This window comes from Prenolepis imparis, unplaced genomic scaffold (assembly GCF_030444845.1).
Source record: "Prenolepis imparis isolate NDT839.2.m4 unplaced genomic scaffold, iyPreImpa1.0 SCAF_9, whole genome shotgun sequence".
NCBI classification, from domain to species: Eukaryota; Metazoa; Arthropoda; class Insecta; order Hymenoptera; family Formicidae; genus Prenolepis; species Prenolepis imparis.
In genome coordinates this window covers 18,412,032-18,432,737 of record NW_028141167.1, presented here as the reverse complement: position 1 = coordinate 18,432,737, position 20,706 = coordinate 18,412,032, and the positions used below count along the sequence as shown (strand labels likewise).

General features: G+C 38.3%; 2 protein-coding genes across 4 annotated transcripts in view; both read left to right on the top strand.

Moving 5' to 3' along the window:
* Window positions 1–9,377, top strand: part of LOC145940449 (cytochrome P450 4C1-like) — a 73,103-nt gene extending 63,726 nt beyond the window's left edge. For 2 of the 3 annotated variants that reach the window (XM_083045618.1, XM_083045620.1), the window contains 7 exons: window positions 1,699–1,825; window positions 1,927–1,987; window positions 3,119–3,213; window positions 3,283–3,351; window positions 7,340–7,517; window positions 8,835–9,014; window positions 9,086–9,370. In XM_083045618.1, the coding sequence (XP_082901744.1) occupies window positions 1,699–1,825; window positions 1,927–1,987; window positions 3,119–3,213; window positions 3,283–3,351; window positions 7,340–7,517; window positions 8,835–9,014; window positions 9,086–9,261 (886 nt within the window). In that variant the 3' untranslated portion in view covers window positions 9,262–9,370. Of the gene's footprint in view, window positions 1–1,698; window positions 1,826–1,926; window positions 1,988–3,118; window positions 3,214–3,282; window positions 3,352–7,339; window positions 7,518–8,834; window positions 9,015–9,085 lie in introns of all 3 variants that reach the window. The other variant, XM_083045619.1, reaches the window with a different exon arrangement.
* Window positions 9,378–14,632: 5,255 nt separating this feature from the next.
* On the top strand, window positions 14,633–15,748 carry LOC145940263 (uncharacterized). Its single transcript, XM_083045177.1, has 2 exons — window positions 14,633–15,257; window positions 15,423–15,748. The coding sequence occupies exons 1-2, from the start codon at window positions 14,633–14,635 to the stop codon at window positions 15,746–15,748; spliced, it is 951 nt and encodes a 316-aa protein (XP_082901303.1).
* Window positions 15,749–20,706: the final 4,958 nt, after the last annotated feature.

Below are 20,706 nucleotides of genomic sequence, written 5' to 3'. Positions count from 1 at the left end.
TCATGGACGATCTTGAAACACAGTGTTTAAGCTCATTACAATTTGATATTTCAGTTTATTATAGGTATGTTGATGATATTTTTGCTGTAGTACCGCGTACTGAAATTGACACTATTTTGACTACATTCAATAGTTATCATCACCGTCTACAATTTACGCATGAAATTGAAACAAATAACAAGATTAACTTTCTAGACACAACGGTTATTAGAAACGATGGGAAACTTATGACTAATTGGCACCAGAAACCCACCTCCTCTGGTAGATATTTAAATTATTATTCTAATCATCCGTTCAAACACAAAGTTAACACCATTAACAACTTAGTTGATCACGCTATTTTATTATCTGATGACCGTTTCCATAATAAGAACTTACATATTGTTAAGGGAATCTTGTCTAATAATTGCTTTCCTATGACGATTATCGAGCGATATATGTATAAGAGAACATGTTTTTTGAAAAGTTCTCTTAACGTAGCTAACAAAAATAAAGAATTTGATATTTCTTCTTGTATTTTAATACCGTACATTAAAAACGTAAGTGATACTATTGCGAGATCTATTAAGAAAACAGGCTTAAGCGTTATTTACACTATACCGAAAAAACTTGATAATGTAATTAAACGCGGAAAAGACAAATTGCCTAAAGCGGATATGACCGAGGTGGTATATAAGATCGACTGCATTGATTGTGACGCCACATACATTGGACAGACTAAAAGACACCTAAATACTCGAATAAAAGAACATATGAATAACATAAAATTACATATTAGTAACCAAAGCGTTATAAGTAAACATAGAAATGAATATTTACATGACTTTAAATGGACAACCTTTAATATTTTACATCGTGAAACACATACTAGGAAAAGAGAGATAGCTGAAATGTTTTATATAAAAAAATTTAACAACACGATTAACCTACATAAAGACACAGAGAATTTAAACCCTATTTATGATAGAATAATAAAGGATGTCTAACTTAGTTCGTTTTTTACCATCTATACGAAACGTTTAGTACAGAGAGAATTGTAACATGTTAAAAAAGAAAAAATTTTAAGTAAGGTATGTTTTAATCATTTACTTTATAATAATTGTTGTTTTTAACTTGGTTTGCGCTATGCTTTTATAAAAGGATTCCTTCTATATGTATTATCCTTTAATTTTAGACTTGATAAGGACCTGAACCAAAGGTCGAAACGTAGTCTGTATATTTATATATGATATCGAATTAATAAAGATCAATTAAGCCAGTTGGGTCATTTACAATAATTGCTTAATTTTATTCTTCACTGGCGACACAAAAATACTCTTATATAAATTATAAACATATTATTAAATTTATATATTTTTGCGTTTGTGAGTCATATTTTCGCATGGACGAAAAACAAAAGGAGCATAAATATACGTATGTATATAACTATTTTTAATTTATTATACATTACTAAATTATATATAAAACTTATATAATTATTATAATTTTAAATATATATGTTTCAACTTTAATATCTGTATCAATCTTATTGTTAGTATCTTAAATTAAATTTTTATTATAAATAAATACTTTTTCATTACATAAAGAAAAAGAGAAAAGATCTTTTCCTTCGAAAAATTTATATTCGAAAAACATAATTATCGTAATTAGTACACATTTTTATATCTTTTCAAGTTTAAAAGAATAAAAATATTTCAGAGGCAAAAGAAATTTAGGCTGCAGATTACAGAATATATTCTTGTATCCTAATGTTATATATAATCTCACTGATGCCGGACGTGAACAGCAAAAGCTCATAAATTTCATATATTCCTTCGTGGATGAGGTATTCTGTGAATATATTTGTTAATATTTTAATTTACATATAGGCCCTATGACATATGAATAAGATTTTCATTTTGTAACTATAAATATTGTTATGCACAGGTAATACAGCAGCGACAATATACATTAAATAAATCGGAGACTGATCAGAATAAAATAACTCGTAAGTTCGTTAATGTTTTTTTCTTTGCTTACTTCAATCTCTTTGTGATTATAATGATATTATTTATCTAATAAGTAACAATGTAGGCTCCCTGCATTGATAAATTACAAATTCAAAAGGAGGCTATATGGAGCCACGCGTAGGGTGTAGGTACGCAAATAAACAAACTTGTTGGAATAACAAATTTATTGAATCTAAACGTTTCGGTCCTTTCTTTGGACCTTCTTCAGTAAATTTAATACAATAAATAATAATGGGGAATCTACATACTACCGCACGTAGCGCAAAAGCCGTGAGCCCCTCCTATCGATATCCCATTAGATAGACAAAGTGACATAATATGTCAGGTACTCGAAAGTGGACTCTAATGACGGGTATAGTGAGGAATTTCCGAAAGGGGGCTCACTCTTATTCACACACTCACCCATCGCACGTTCACACGACCGTACGCGGACGCGCCCGACGCACGAGTGTAATTCAGGTAAATGGCTTGTTCAAATAAATAACAAATGGAGCTTACGCGATATACTTTTTGTGTTACTATTGTTACGTCCAGACTCAAGGAAGGAAGAGTCGAAAGGAAGAGTGAGCCCCCTTTCGGAAATTCCTCACTGTACCCGTCATTAGAGTCCACTTTTGAGTACCTGACATATTATGTCACTTTGTCTATCTAATGGCATATCGATAGGGGGGGCTCACGGCTTTTGCGCTACGTGCGGTAGTATGTAGATTCCCCATTATTATTTATTGTATTAAATTTACTGAAGAAGGTCCAAAGAAAGGACCGAAACGTTTAGATTCAATAAATTTGTTATTCCAACAAGTTTGTTTTTAATATTTGCGTACCTACACCCTACGCGTGGCTCCATATAGCCTCCTTTTGAATTTGTAATTATTTATCTAGTACTTTTGTCATGTAAAATGAATTCTATCTAGAGCTATTAGTTATATAATACGCGCTGCTAAAAGTAGTCATTATTTACTGATAATTTTATTTCTTTTTTAAACTTACTTTAAATATTAATGTTTTTAATATTTAAAATAAAATAATAGAAAATAGAACATACATATATACGTTTTGTATGAGAAAGTAATTGACATATTATTTTATGTTTCTTTCTGTAAATATAGGCAGGGCAATTTGCGACATGCTCTTGGAAAAATCTAACAAAGAAACATTCACGCAAGCGGATATTCACGATAACGTGTTTACGATGCTACTAGCGGTATGTAAGATGTCTCTATACATATGATTATATTTATAGTAAATAAATAATATTTGTATTTATTTTTAGGCCAGCGACACAACCACCATTACGATGAATTTTGCGATCTTCATGTTAGCGAATTACCCGGAGATACAGGTATGTATACATATATACATTCCATGAATTGACTCAAAGATAATTTATTCGCTTAAATTAAGTATTCTACAAACTGATAGAGTTTTAAAATATTGAGGATTTATTTTAAGTAATAATAAAAAAAAATTCCACACAATTAATTCAGGTAAATGGCTTGTTCAAATAAATAACAAATAGAGCTTACGCGATATACTTTTTGTGTTACTATTGTTACGTCCAGACTCAAGGAAGGAAGAGTCGAAAGGAAGGACGTAACTAAATTTATCTTCGAACGACGGCAGACTATCCGTCTGTTCGACCCGAACGAACGTCTGGGCCCAAATAGGTCAACGACCGCAAGGGTCGCTCTTACTCTATTTAAAGGGCCGTTCGCTCGGTGGTCCCTTTTCGGCAAGAGAATTTAATCTCTTTTGCGCAGGATGGGATTGTGCGATCTCGGTTTACGGGAATGAGTGGGAACGGGCTTGCTAATAAATGAAAATCATTTGTGTTGAAATTTATAAGTTTATTCCTAATATAGTGACGAAAGAGATTATATACATAATAATATAATCGACGGACTTAGTTGCTAATGAAAGTGTGAGTATGTATATGGGTCGCGGGTGATACATTAATACGGAGGGCGTCAATCGAGACAACGAGGGAAAGTGTTTTGTGTTGACTATTCTAAGGTCTCGATTGGCTGATACAATTATTTTTATCTAACATGGATATCTATGTATACATATGCGTGTGTGTGTGTGTATATATGTGTTCCACGGGTTTTACGAGAGGAATTCGATAGTGGAGCGGGGATAGGACCTTAATAGGAGCTGAACGGGGACACCTAGTGGACGATTGAGCCCAGGAAAATACCAAGGGATTATCCCATCTATAGGTGCGTCGATTAAAGCAAGACGCAGGGCCTCATGTTCTACTGGGCCCGGTCCGATTACGAAAGAGTCCTCGGGGACATCTGCTAATTCTGGTAACTGGTCAAGTAACCAGTCTCGGAACTCTTCTTCCGTGAGTTCTTTGGTTTCTTCCTGAGCTTCGAAGGAAGTAGGGGAGGGAGGAGGAGAATCCCCGAGGATGATAGTGGAAGGAGCTGGGGAAGGGGACCTCGGTGGTTCGGAGAAACAAGGGGGGATTTATCAAGAATATTTCTTGGAAATTCTTAGATAAAGGGATAATGTAAAATATTTTTATATAAATGTTTCCTCATTTATTTCTCTGTTCTTTAAATTAAATAAAGTTGAAAAGAAGAGAGGTGGGGAAAAGAACTCACGGATTACTTTACTAAAGCAAAGAATCCTGAGTGATTTTGAGAAAGGGGAAAAATCACGAATTACTTCGCTACGCAAAGAATCCTGAGTGATTTTGAGAAAGGGGAAAAATCACGGATTACTTCGCTACGCAAAGAATCCTGAGTGATTTTGAGAAAGGGGAAAAATCACGAATTACTTCGCTACGCAAAGAATCCTGAGTAATTTTGAGAAAGGGGAAAAATCACGGATTACTTCGCTAACACAAAGAATCTTGAGTGATTTTGGGAAACCCCCATGGAAAAATATATATGTAAAAATATATGTAGAAATATATGTAATATATTATATATATTTTGAAATATATGTATAATATAAATACATATTTGCATAATATAATTTATATATATATTTAAAAAATATATGTAAGTAAAAATATAGTTTTATTATATTGAATTTGAATATAATCTATAACAAATAAATATTATATGCATATATATATATATGCTATATATTTTGAATAATAATTTGTATATATTATTATAATTGGATTTTTCCATATATGTGTGATATCACTTAACTGTATAAAGAAATATATATATATGTGTGTGTGTAATATATGTGTATATATTTCTATATATATATATATATATATATATATATCACATATAATCTTTATATAGTTATATATATATTAATATAGGATTCTTGCATATATGTATGGTATATATTAACTTTATAAATATAATTATATTTACATTATATATATATATATAATATATATATAATATATATACAAATATATATATTATATTTATATTATGTATATATTTTTGCATATATTACAAATATTATATTCTTTACTTATATTTGTTATATAACCCTAAACGGCAAAAAATGCTTAAATTTTGTATATGCAAACTTATATTTCATATATATTATAAATATATTATAAGCGGCAAAAAATGATTTAATTTCTTATATGCACTTATATATTTTATATATGTATTAATATATATTTATATATGTATAAAATATATTTTAGAATATATTTTTGAATATATATTTTTTATGGGGGAAGGAGAGAAAATCACGGATTACTTCGCTAACGCAAAGAATCTGAGTGATTTTTGGGAAGGAAAAAGAGGAGAGTTAATGGGATTCTAAGATAATTTTCAGAGAAGTAAATGATTGCGCTTAAAATTAGATAAATGAATAATTGAAAGATCCGAGAGTTATTCCTTTTAAAATAAAGAAATAAAAAAAAAATAAAATTAGGAATTTAAGAGGGTCACTTACTACTTATTGAGTGCGTAGGTAGGTGTTAGCTATTCTGATTATCCCAGGTGTGAATCTGGCTAAGGACTCCTCCGTGAGGATGGTGTCCCACTCACGGTTGTTCACTCGCGAAAATTGTCGTAATCGGTGAGCACTGAGCACACAATGATCTCACAAGTGTCACTGCGAATGCTCACAAGTTCGAGATTCGAACAATTTACGGACTCGAAGGATGGTGGTATAACTTTTCGCGAATGATCCGCGTGCGTAGATTTGAGAAAAAGAGTGAAATTTTCTGAGAGATGTCGCGGGTATATATACCTTCTTGCTCCTCCTTCCCGTTAGTTTGTTAATATTTCCTGACGAATAGAGAATTTTTCAATAATGCCCTTTCAGTCCCGGAGGCGTCTCTTGACTTTAAAAGTTTACCGGGATTGGTCAGGGTTTTTGTTTAGGGCCCTAGGTTTTGACCAATGAAGAATTTGTTGAGGTTTATATTTTTATTATCCTCTCTCGAGATTATCTCGGTGATCTGTTAGGCGGCATTTGTTTGGATTCGGTTATCGTTGTTAGTCTGGTAAAATTTTATTCGTTTTCAAGTGGAAGTTTTCTTCTAAATTTTTATTGATTTTCAAGTGGAGATTTCCTTCTAAAAAGTTTTATTACTTTTTAAGTAAAATTTTCCTTTAAAAGAAAAATTTTTATTGCTTTTCAAGCGCGAGTTGTCAACTAGTCAAAGCAAGAATTTCGGACACCGCGAGTTACATCTGGTATGTATATATCTCTTTTTTTTATTTTTACGATTAACCGTCTCCGGTCAGCTGCTTCGCCTGCCAGATCATAGTCTTATTCCCACGCCTGTGATTTTTCAATCATCGCCTTGCGTTCTTTGAAAGAAAAGAATCATAGAGTCCACAGGACGTAACACTATATTATATCATATTTATATAACGTCAATTTTTAATACTGTGTATATATGTATATATATATATATATATATATATATATACATATGTATGTATATTATTATTATATATTTATATACATTTACATGCACATACATAAAATTTATATTTTTAAATAATATTTATATTAACATATATAAAAATAATGTAATTATACTTTGATAATAATATCACTTATTGGTATAAAGTGTACAGTAATTTTGGATCTTAATATTTTAATCAGAAAAATGTTGTAAACAAACATTTTTTAGTCTTTTATTAAAGTAAATTCGTAAATATATGACCAAAATTATTTTTTACAAAAAAAAATGTTGGATATACAATTATTCTTATATCATATATGATAGCTCATTTAATTTGTTCAAATAAATTATACTTGAAATATTTTTTAATCTTGTCACACACACACACACACACAAATTAAAAAATATAATTTCATGTTTTTGTTTTGTGAACCCCCTATTTATTGCGTTTATTTATTAACATTCATTTTCATAAAAGGAAAAGGCATATAAGGAATTGTTGGGACTTTACGGCGTGGAAAATCCCAGGTCTGCACCAATTAAATATGAGGACCTACAGCATATGGAATTTTTGGATTGCGTTATTAAGGAAACGACACGATTATTTCCTTCGGTGCCTGTAATCGCACGACAACTAACGGAAGATTTAAGAATGGGTTTGTTTACAAATATATATCTATATGGGGCATTCTATACCAAATCAACATTTTTTTCCCGACCATTTTTGATTAGCTTCAATTTTGTTATGTTTTTGTATCTATTGAAAGTAGTTTCCATGAATTTTTTTCAGATTTTTATCTTTATCGATATACGTGTTATATAAATTTTCTTAAAAAGTTGATTTTAAAAAATCTAAGTACATATAACTTGAAAAAAAATAAAAATATTGTCATTAAAAAAGTGGTAATTTTTTTGTTTTGAATGTATTTTTCGAAAAAAATATTAAATAAATTAAGAAAAGAAAATTTAATAATATTTAATAATGTGTTAGTCAATTTTAAACGAAATTATGTTTTTCTTCAATAAACGTCAGTTTTTTTCATAACAATTTATAATATTTTAGACTTAAAACTAAATTTTTTAATTATTGGCAAAAAAGGAATTTAAATATATTCGATTTGTTAAGATTATTTTTGTAAATTTCTTTTAAAATCGCACGTTATTTGATATTTTAATACTGTTCCGATTTAAAAAACAAGTATTTATAAAATTAATAGGCACTCATTTCGAAGTTTTAAGTCAGATAAAAAATTCCAATAATTTAAATTTTTTATGATTTTGGAATTTACTTTTTTTTTCGGAAATTGATAGATATGAAAATCTAAAAAAATTCATGGAAGCTACTTTATATACATACAAAAATTGAAAAAAAATTAAACAAATAAAAAATTTTTGGGGTAAAATGTCGGTGATTTGGTATGCCATCCCCCCCACATAAAAACACAACACACACACACGCGCGCGCGCGCCCACACGCCCGCACACGAACGCATGCACACGCACACAATTCGTGTATAATTTGCAATATATTATTTACTAAAAGGCGCGACTTTCTCGTAATTAAATCAATATAATTAAACAAAAAGAAACAACAGGTGCATTTAGTAAACTGAACTACATTTTTTTATCAATTTTTCCTAATGGTGAATTACAAGCAAATCAAAACCTAGATAGTGTGAATCTTACTTCCAATTTTAAAGAGATATTTAGCACAAACATTAGTTGAGTATTTATTATTTGAGTATTTAAAAAAAAAACAATTTATTTAATACCAAAATAAAAAATAATTTAAAGATATAGCAAAAAAAATGAATTAAGAGAATTTAATAAAAATGTCATTACAGTTTCTGACAAGAAATATCATTTTGTAGACCACATACGTTTGTTTTGTAGATTAATCTGGACTCTATTGTGCTATTCTATATTATTACATTAATAACGCCTAATTGCATAAAGATATTTGTGTTTTATAGGAGAAATTATTTTGCCGAAAGGTGCTGATGTTGTCCTATCACTGTCAACGATGCACCGAAATGAAAAATATTGGCCAAATCCATTAATGTTTGATCCGGATAGATTTCTTCCAGAAAGATTAAGAAATTCCGGTTCGGATAATTATTTACCTTTTAGTATCGGGTCAAGAAATTGCATAGGTAGGTATAATCAATAAATTATTATATGTGAATTATAAAATTTATTTTACATCTATCACAAATTCTTTCAGGTATAAAGTATGCGATGATTTCTATGAAAGTTATACTAGCTACTTTGATACGAACATTTGTATTTAAAGTGGATAAAAGTATTACTATCAATAAGATTAAATTAAAGAGTGAAGTTCTACTCACTCCTGCTAGGCCCCTAAAAGTCAAAATTGAGAAGCGGAGTTTTTTATTATAAAGATATACAATGTACGGGGATATATTAGACAAAATGTGTATTATATTCTTATATAAAATATTCCACATTGTTATCAATCAATATTAATATATATAGTATAACATTCTCAATTAATTACATAATGTTATATGAAAAAATTTGTAGAATAAAATAAAATTATGATATATATAAATTATTTTAAACTATGCTTTCTAAGATTTTGTAATACAATTTTACATGATAAACGATTAAGATTAAAGTATTTTCAGAAATTTAAGCATTTTCTCGTCTTTAGGTAGAAATCTAAAATCCTTTAAATAATATAAGTGTGTATTATAATATTACTGCAACTTGATTTCTCATCTCTGATAATTTTTTCAGATTTTCTTTTACAGAGCATACACAAAATAAATCTGTTTTTTCTTCTTTTTGCTTCTTTTCAATTAACAAAGATGTTAAGGCTAAAACAACAGAATACATATAATATACACTTTATTATGAATATTAATTAATATACTAAATAGAACTTAAAGTAGGTGCTCATCATTTCTTGATTCTTACCTAAATCAAATTCGAATCATAATAACGTACTAACAATATATCATAATAACGTACTAACAATATATCATAATAACGTACTAACAATATAAAAACAAGAAATAAATCAGTCATTTTCTCAGCTGTTAACAATATAATTAAATCGTTATCTATAAGTATGTTTCTATCCTACAATTGGAAGGCATAATTATAAATATGCGTTAATTCAGATAGCATACTGTGTAAAGAATGATTTCTTTTATATTGCTATTACGATTGTCATTATGATATTCGAATTCAATATCAATAAGAATTAAGAAATCATTAACGCTTGATTTGACTTTGCATATTAGTATTATCATAATAAAGTGTATATGATATATATTTTGTTGCTGAATATCACGATAACGATTCTACGAGTAATATAAAAAAAGACATGCATCGTTTTCTCACTTGCTATTCGTCAGTAAAATATATAAAATCATTCAATAATATATAAATTATAATGTAATTCATAATTTTTATTTTCGTTTTTACTATTTTTTTATAAATACTTTGGTCATCTTTATTTTAATTTGGATAAGATGGTTCATTTTTATTATTAAAACATACATTATCAAATTATTATGTATTTTGTTTATTTACGTATAAAATTTTACTTCTGTTCTGTTTTAAGATTATTTTTTGTTAAAAAAAACTATCTAAAAGATTATATTTTTATTAAAATTTAATTTTTTTTTATAAAAGTTTTATTTTATATTAAAAAATATATTAAAGTTTATATGTTCAATGTATAAAAATAAAAAAGTAAATATGTAAAATTATAAGTTTTTTTTATTACTTTAACATCAAATATATATGTATGCGGTCAACTGTTTTATAATACTATGGCCATTTTTTCCCTAAATGTCAGGAAAGATGGTCAATACTCATTTTTAATATTTTGATAATATAAAATTTCTATTAAGTATTTGTCTATTAAGTATTTGTTCTATTAAGTAATTGATAATATTACGTACTTTTTAATCTTTAATGAAGTAATATGCCAAATATTATAAAAAATAACTAAAATAAAATTATGTTTTTTTTACATTTACATTATTAAATATCATTTATAAAGAAATATTGATTGTATTTAAGATATCAACCCCCCGATGGGTTCCCACCTTGACGAAGTCCCTCGACTGATGGAGGGGGGGGGGGGGTCCGAGGTGGAAGGATATCACCCGCTCAGGGGTGTGACCGACCGCAGCCTCGGGCCCCCCTCGCTCGTCCAGTCGTAGGGACGGGTGCAGGGGCTTGAGGGGGCACGCGGGGGCCGCTCGCTCAGGAGATGGCAACCGTGTGCACCGGACAAAGAGGAACCCCCCAAGCAAAGGTGTGTGCAACCGTGCCGAGGGCTGCGTGGCGTAAGGGGTGTTACGTTGCTAACGGTGCCTCTCGGATACCGGGCGACCTCCGAGAGTATCGAGCCAAGCCCTGGGCATCGCGGCTCTGCCCGGGTGAAACCGCGCGACCGCACTACTCGTGGGAACAAAATGGACATTGAGAAAAATAAAACAAACTTTTCGGAAGTCCTACAGGGCGTGGCCACCTTAGGTGACGAACGACCTGAAGGAGAATGCCTGGGCAGTTCGGGGGCGGAGCCAACTAAGGCCCAGCCACCAAACGTTCGGGTTCGGTATAGCGGAGCGGCAAGGCGACGCTATAAAAAACAAAAGCAGATGGAGGCGAAGGGGGAGGCTGCAAGGCCTACTCCAGAACCGACACCTGCTTTAACAGTTACTCCAAGGACGGGGGAGCGAGCTACTACTGGGGCGGTAAAACGACTCAGGTCAGAGCATAGCACACCCAGTCCTTCCAGTAACACTCAGTTGGGCAAAAGGCCGAAAGTCGTAACTGACCAAAGGACTTTTGCCCAACTGACCTCTGGTCTCATCAGGGTTGCCTTGGTTCCCATGGCATACCCGGATAGAAGACTGGAAAAAGACGAGGCATCGCTTCTGAAAGAAATGGTGAGAAAGCGTATCCTTTGCCTAGCAAAGGGTACCAAAGCGCCTACTTTCAGAGGCACCTCGGATAGGGACGGGGCAGTTGTCTTCAACTGCACCGACAAAGAGACTGAGAGGTGGCTTAGAAGCCTAACCTCAGAAGTCAAGTTAAATGGGATCGAACTGCGTGCACTGCGAGTCGATGAGCTCCCTAGGAGACATCGAATCGTAGTGCACGTAGAGGATCCCACGATACCTGTCAAGGAAGCGCTGGAGCTACTTGACAGGCAAAACGAAGGCATCCAGTCATCGGACTGGGTGATCGCGAAGGGGAGCGAGAGTAGGGACGCCACGAGCACCCACTTCGCTGCCCTTGTGGGGGATGGAGCGTTGAGGGCGCTAAGAGCTCTCAATTTTAAACCCTACTGCGGACTCGGGCAAGCGACGGTTAGGTTGCCTGCTGGAGACAGCGGTAAGGAAAGCGCAAAGGAGAAAGCACCGGGCCCGTCAGAATAAATATGGCGGACCGTGTACACTTTACGCAGATTAACTTGCATCACAGCAAAAGCGCCTCGGCTGTACTAGCTAGGTGCGCAGCTGTGATGCACACAAGTAGATATATATTCTTAATACAGGAACCATGGATTATCAAGGGACATATCAGAGGACTTGGTAGCTGTGGAAAATTATTCTGGGCGGGTAACACGGACCGACCGAGAGCCTGCATCATAGTGAAAGGACTAGAGGCCTGTCTACTGCCACAATTCAGCGATGGTGACCTAGTCGCCATCAGACTGAAGATAAAGCTGACTAGTGGGGGGGGTCAGGGATCTGATAATAGGGTCAGTATACATGCCCTATGATTTGAATAACTTACCCCCTCATGAAAATGTAATCAAACTCACGATCTATGCGAAGCAGAAGGGGCTGGAGATACTCCTGGGCTGCGATGCCAACTCACACCACCTGGTGTGGGGAAGCACCGATATAAATCCCAGGGGAGAAAGCCTATTCAACTTTGTGGTAGGTACAGAGTTGCACATCCTCAACAGAGAAACAGAACCTACCTTCCTGGACTCTAGAAGACAGGAAGTGATAGACATAACCATATGCTCTGGTGGAGTACTGGATCTGGTGAGGGGATGGAGGGTCTCTGATGAGCCCTCGGGATCAGACCACAGACAGATCCGCTTCACCATGGAGCGGACACAAAGCCAAGGGATATGGAAGAGAAATCCCAGGAAAACGAATTGGAGGGGGTTCGAGGAAGATCTTAAGAGTCGACTCAAGGATACTCCCACCAAATTCCACACCAAAGAAAATTTGGAAATGGCGGCGGACTATCTGAATGATGCCATCAAATACTCATATGAGATGAACTGCCCATTAGAGGCGAAAGATCCTACAGCCAGAACACCATGGTGGAACAAGGAGCTAGCTAAGCTCAGGGCTGAGGGGAGAAGACTTTTTAACAGGGCTAAAAATGTAAATACACCGAGATCCTGGGAAGAGTACAGGAAATCTCAGAGAATTTACAAAAAAGCGATAGTAAAGGCTAAAAGGAAAGGATGGAGAAGTTTTTGCTCAAGTATCGAGAGTGCTTCTGAAGCATCTAGACTGAGCAAAATACTCTGTAAAGGAAACCAATCACAATGGGGCTGCCTTAAGCTTCCCAGTGGAGAGTATACAGAAACTGCAGAGGAAACCCTACAGCATCTTATGGAAATTCATTTCCCGGGCTTTCGGGGAGACTCCACAGTTAATGACAAGCAGAGACCCATGACCGTTCATAAACCGAGAGCATGGGGACTGGCAGCCAAAGTAGTATACCCGCAAGCAGTGGAATGGGCTGTCGGCTCCTTTGAGCCTTTAAAGGCTCCAGGAGCTGACGGCATATACCCAATCCTACTGCAGAAAGGGCTCAGCAACCTGCTAGGCCCACTGACGAAAATCTATAGGGCAAGCATTGCCCTTAGACACGTCCCTCAAAAGTGGAGAGAGACTAAAGTGGTCTTTCTACCAAAACCTGGCAAGAATGGTCATGTCAGGGCCAAGGATTATAGACCAATAAGCCTTATGTCATTCGTATTGAAGACCTTAGAGAGATTGGTGGACAGATTCCTCAAGTCCAACTCTCTAATACACCATCCTCTAGCTAGCGCCCAATATGCTTACAGGGAGGGCAGGTCTACCGAGACCGCCCTACACCACCTGACAGGCAAAATTGAAGGACAGCTAGAGGTAAAAGGCTATGCTATCGGAATTTTCCTGGACATTGAGGGTGCTTTTGATAGCACCTCACATGCAGTTATCAGGGAAGCACTGAGCAGACATGGAGTTCAAGAACCGCTGGTGGACTGGATAGAAGATATGCTAGCGGACAGATGCCTGTCGATTGAGTGCCAAGACATCTCCGTCAGAGGAAAACCAACAAGAGGCTGCCCACAGGGAGGAGTCCTATCTCCGCTGCTGTGGTGCCTGGTGATAGACGACCTACTAAAGGAATTACAGAGGAAAGGTTTCTCGACCTTTGGTTATGCTGATGACGTGGCCATCGTGGTAAGAGGATCATTTCTAAATACATTAAGGGACCAAGCAAAGGATACCTTAAGAATTGTGCAAAATTGGTGTGAGAACAGAGGTCTATCGGTAAATCCGAGCAAGACAAACATCATGGTCTTCACCAGAAAATATAAACCGGAACCTATAGAGCCGTTAAAACTCTGGGGGAAGGAAATACCTTTTACAGACTCAGTAAAATACCTGGGTCCCAATTAATACTAGATCCCAAGCTTAGCTGGGAAAAACACTTAACAGAACGAAGGAAAAAGTTCTACGCATCTATGTGGATGTGCAGAAGAGCAATGAGCAAGTCGTGGGGCATCAGCGCTAGTGCAGCAATGTGGCTGTATGGGGCGGTTCTGCTGCCGCGACTGCTCTATGCATCAGTTGTCTGGTGGACGAGAACAAGCAAGAGGGAGGCAGAGAAACTGCTGAGAAGCCTGCAAGGTAACTACCTAAGGGCTGCAGTAGGGGCCATGAGAACCACACCCACAGAGGCGCTTGAAATAGCCCTCAATGTTACGCCACTAGACTTGGCTGTGGTCAAAACAGCCAACACCACGGCATACCGCTTAAAATGTCAGGGTGAATGGAGAGATACTGGACTAGGACACACTAGGCTGGGTCTACTCCGAAAGAAACCTGTCGAGGGCAAACAAGACAGAATAACAAGAAAATACCAGCTGGTAAAACATTTTAAATTATGGATACCAGAAAGAAACGAATGGCTGAATCCGGGGGGAATCACGAACACAAATGTGGACCTGTGGTTCACGGACGGATCAGGCATAAACAACTGCTTCGGAGCGGGAGTATATGGACCTAGGGAAAACTATAGGGAAAGCATTCCTATGGGAGGCGACTGCACGGTCTTTATGGCCGAGATGCTTGCCATCCTCAGGTGCACCGAACACATCCTAGCTAAAGGTACAAATCGCAGAAAAATATATATCTGCTCGGATAGCCGGGCAGCTCTTTTGGCGTTGGCAAAGACAACCACCGAATCAAACTTGGTTTGGGACTGCATGCTAGCGCTGGAGGAGCTGAGCGGATCAAATAAGGTAACTCTAGTCTGGGTACCTGGGCACTAAGGTATACCAGGGAACGAAATAGCAGACTCTCTGGCTAGAGAAGGGGCCAGTAAGGCACCAACTAGTCAGGAGGTAGGATTACCTTTCACGGTGTGCAAAAACTTCATCAGGGAAAGCATAAGCAAACTGCATAAGGCCAGGTGGGAGAAGCTGGAAACCTGCCGCCAGGCCAAGTTCCTGATGAAGGATATCAGTGGTGTCAGGACCAAAGAATTACTTGCACTGAATAGGCAGAGACTGAGGGTGGAGATAGGACTACTTACAGGACACTCCCCAATACTTAAAGCTCACCTATTCAACAGACTCGCAGATAGGAAGGAGTGTTGACTATGTGGGGAGGAGAAAGAGGACAGCATACATATACTGTGCCAATGCCCGGCTCTTGCTTGCAGGAGGTTTACGACCTGGGGGCAAGGTTTTCTTAAATCCCAAGACTTAAGCGAAACAAGGGTGACGGAACTTATAAGCCTAGTGGAAAATTCTGGGCTGAAATCCCAACACCCGGTTTGAAAAAGAGTGAGGAGACACAATAGAACTCTTTTTGTTCTGAGTGCCGTCGGGGGCCGATTGGAACCACTCACTTTACTCTACTACTACTACTACTAAGATATCAAGATAATATACTTTTTTTATTTTTCAAGAATCAGCTTTTCTTGCACAAAGTAAACATTGAAGATAAATTATAATAAACTTTGAAGATAAATTTAAATTAATAATGAATATAACAATTTCTCTGTAATAGGCATATAACTTCTAACTGAAGATATTTTATAACAAATTTGATAACAAATAAAGCATCAACAGTGAAAACAGAAAAACTTATCATACACAAATTCTGTGACACATAAAATCAATATTTTAATTAATTAAACATATTGCGACGTCTTTGCCTCTCTCGAGAACGCCGCTCTCGAGAAAGCGACGTGCAATGTAAATCGGGAGCGATATCTATCTAAACGTAGGTAGGTGATACGGTAACGAGATAGGTAGTCAACGGTAATGCGGTACTTTACAGTATAAACTCTATGCTAATAAATGGGCGCCAGGCGCGATTTCTCGCGCCACGGTAACGCGAATCTCTTAAGAAACTTGATATAAAGGTCCGGCTGCGCCTAGCTCAGTGTATGGCAGAGGGGCGCGATTCTTTGGTAACGCTAGAGAGAGATTCTGGAGGAGAGGAGGGAAATTATTTGACACTCAATATTCAATAATTAATTAACAAATATATTTAACACATAACATTAGAAGCACATATACAATTGATACAGTAATAATCTCGAAATTACAGGAAACGATTACCTTACGGTGGGAATTCACGCTCGATGTAATCGGTACACGCGGTATATAAACGTATTCGAATCGAAACTAGCTCCGGTAGCGAACAATAGGTGCGAGAAGGTAAGCGCGGTATACAAAAACTCCGGAATGTGGTCGCAGCATTCCTCACGCGCGCGAGACTACAATCTTCACAATCGATATCTCGAAATGTCGGAATATTAAGGAACGGTAATTACGGTAATTACGGTATTAACGAGGCGTCCCCCAATGGCTCACCACGAGGATATATAACGTTATTTGCCACGAAGGTCACTCGAACAGACGGGACGAGACGATATTTACGGAATCTTTACGAAATGAAACAAACGGTAATTTCGCGCTATATGTACGACTCTCGCCGAGTTCCTCGCAATAGATACGGTAACGGTAACTCGCAGAGAGCGACCACGCACAAATTCCGAGGTTATTTAACGCGATCTTATAATTCCATCAAAACCAACGATACGATACGATACGATACAATACAATATAATTCTCGAGTCTTAACTTATGACGACTGTCGGCGGCAACTTCCCTGAGAGAGACACTTTCGCGGTACCCGGTATGAGCCAGTATCGCGGTAACAATTTTCTGGAGCAACTATGCTCCGCTAAACGGAAACGGTAATTCAGTATAAAGCTGTCGATTTTACTCGACAGACTTTAACCCACGGCACGGTAATACACGACACTAGCTGGACCGGGAACAATTTCTACTCACGAACTACCCGAGTGGCGGCTTACAATAGGTTCGCAAGGCTGATCGATTGTCGTCCTGGAGTCCCTCTCACTTGTTCCGTACGCCAGACAGAAGTGACTCTCCGAGAGAGAGTCCTTAGGTCCCTCGAGCTCCGCGCCGATTTCCCGCGCATCCTATCGATATTCGGTCGCCGTGGGGCCGCCGGGATCCGCCCATCGATCCCTCGGCGCCCTCGTCCTTGTACCCGTGATTTTCGGAGACTCGCTTCCCGCTCTTTCCGGTATCGTGGCGGTATCACCTCATAATTCTTGATTTCCGGGGTTTGAATTGGCAGGCTGGCCGGGCCGTCATCCAATCCTTCCCGCAGGTGTTTATGGGCTGATATAGGGCCCTCTCCTCACTCTGCAGCATGAGGGGGCCTCTCGGTATCCTTTAGCGCTTCCATCAGATCTCTAGAACAGTTTATAGTTTAGATAATATCTCGGGATGGCGGTAGCGACGGGAACTCGATACATGACCTTTGGCACGGTATCCATTTACGGTAGTTTCCTCCTTGGATCTCCGGAATCTTGCTGCACATTTCGTTGAGGAATCCTCCACTCAGTTAGTCGTGTCACGGTTATTTCAACTCACATTCGCTCAATACGGTAACGCAGGAAATATTATACAAACAAAAATAACAATAAAATATAATCTTTTCGCTTTAAGGTCGCTATCTCTCAGGGTGTGAGAAGCAACCCCAGGACGGCTCTCCCCTTCCCTCCCCGGTCGAGCTATTGCCCTTGTGACGGCGCTCAAAAGGCGTCACGTCACAACTCCCCCTTCCTAGAGGAGAACCGGGGTTCGGAGCTTCGGTAGCCGATATCCGCCACTCCGGCAGCACTTCCAGAGTATCACTTTCCGGACCTCGCAACTCATCTATGCGTTTCCTCTCTAGTTCTATTGATCCGACAGTATGTAGCGCGAATTCCCTTCTATTATCCCCCCCCCTCATTCGCCGTTCGGTATCGGCGTGGACCGCTCAGCGATCGGGTGCGCTCTCTCGCGCACTCGCGACCGCGAAAAGGAAAGTTCGGAGTTTTAAGAGGGTAGGTGAGAAAACAGGCGAGAGCATGTTGGTTACGATGGTTTATTGTCCGGTATAACAGAAATAGCAAGGTAGGAGGGACCGAGAGAAAAAAAAACTGATTATGGCGGTACCTAAAATTTTTGAAGGAATCCCCAAAAGAAAAAAAATATATATACCGGGAAAAACAAAAAGAGAACAAAAAAAAACAAAAAAAACAAAAAGAACAAAACTACTATGATAGCGGTACCTAAGAAAAAGGAAAAAGAAACAAGAGCTGAACAAAAAAAAAAACAAAATAAAATTTTGGATAAGCGGTACAAAAAAAAACTTTTGTCTGAGCGGTACCTAAAGAAAAGTCGGGGCGAAAAACAACAAAAAGAAGAAATCCCGAGACGGTGTTACTGTGGCCGTCTCTCCCGCGAGTGGTCCCGGTCGACGTCCCTCTGCCAGGGCCATCCGTCCCGGAGTGGATCATCGTCCCGCTCGGCTGGCACCGGGGAACGGGGTGCTCGGGGACCTCTCCCAGCGGTATATGGGGCCGTGTTTTGGTAGGTGGTACCGCAGCGCCCACAACCGCGGAGGGTCACCCCCCGCCGCCCGCACCCGTAACAAAAGTCCCCCAGGCGTGGGAGGGGACACCCCGCGTATGGGTGTTGGTCGGACCCGCAATTCCAACACCCGCCGGGATATCGTCCTCTCCTCGCTGGACTCCTGGGGGAGCGCTCCCGGACTCGGCGGTGAGGCCCGGTTCCCGTCCCATTCCGGCTTGGCGTGCTCCGTTCCGGAGAGCGAGGCGTTTGCCTGGCCCCCTGGATGGGGTCAGGGGTTGCGGTCTGGGTAGCCCTGTTAATAACCTCCGCTGGTGAGGTCTGAACGAGGACGTCCCGGGTGTGCGGGTATTCCCGCACTACCGCTCCCTCGGTGGTCCATCGGGCGGCCCGGACTTCTCCGGCTACTTCCTCGAGATCCATCCAAAATCCTTCATCATTAAAATGAATGAATTCCCATACCGGACGGTGTCGGGACCAGAAGTCTCTCCAAAGCTTCCTAATCGCCCGGTGGTCCATAAGCGTGCGCGGCATCTACACGTCGAGGTCAGGAGGTGTGTAGGGTTTTATATCCTGCACGTGGGTTTTTCCTGCGGGTGATCCGTCCAGTTGCGCCAATTCGTAAACCACTGGAGAGATCACTCGCGCTATCTTAAAAGGTCCCTGGAACTTGTGTGCCAATTTTGCGGCTACATTCTGAGCAGCGGACGATAATATGTGTTGACGCTTTAATATCAGATCGCCTACCCGAAACGTTCGATTGCGCCGACGCAAATTATAGTGGGAGGCCTGTTTCTCGTAAGCTTTATTTAAATTTTCGGTAACCCATTCGCGTAATGATTGTAGCTGTTTCATACGCGTCGCCCAATTCGCGGTATCTCCTGTCTCAATTTCGGTAACTTCTTGACTACGTCGATGTAGTGAATATATCGGCTCCAATTCTCGACCGAGATTTAAGAATGCGGGAGACGCTCCCAGAGATGAGTGTAAGGCGGTATTATAGGCGAAGCGGAACTCGGAAAGGTGTTCGTCCCATTCGCGGTGATCCTTCTCGATAAAGGCAATAATCATCGTTTTCAGTATTCGATTCACGCGCTCGACGGGGTTGGCTTGAGGATGGTATGGAGGCACGGTAGTGTGTGTGATATTATGATCTTCGGTAAATGTCTTAATCACTTTATTTATGAATTCGGTACCGTTGTCGGTTAAGAGGAACCTCGGAGCGCCCCATCGAGAGATCACCAAGTCACCTAGGGCTTCGCTAATTTTATTGCCGGTGGCGGCTCTTAAGGCCCTACATTCTACCCATTTCGTGAACAGATCCTGCACCACTAAAATATACTGGAATCCAGCTTTACTGCGCGGTAGCGGGCCTATTATATCGGTAGCTATAGCGGTCCACGGTCCGTCTGCAATCCGACGTCCCATAAGGCCTGCGGGGCTCGCTTGCTCGACCTTGGTTCGCTGACAGAGATCGCATCTTTTAAGGTATTCGGTAACATCGCGGAATAAGTTCGGCCAGAAGTACGTAACGGCGACGCGTTGATACGTTTTTTCTGTGCCTAGATGGCCTGCCTGTGGCATGTCGTGAGATTCTCTTAAAACTTCTGTACGGTATTCCTTCGGTATCACTAGCTTCCATCGATCTAGGT

Excerpts from the sequence above, each read along its gene's own strand:
- LOC145940263 (XM_083045177.1), top strand. The coding sequence starts at position 14,633 with ATGAGCAAGTCGTGGGGCATCAGCGCTAGTGCAGCAATGTGGCTGTAT. Across the intron at positions 15,258-15,422 it reads CGAACACATCCTAGCTAAAG|GTATACCAGGGAACGAAATA; the intron begins GTACAAATCGCA and ends CTGGGCACTAAG.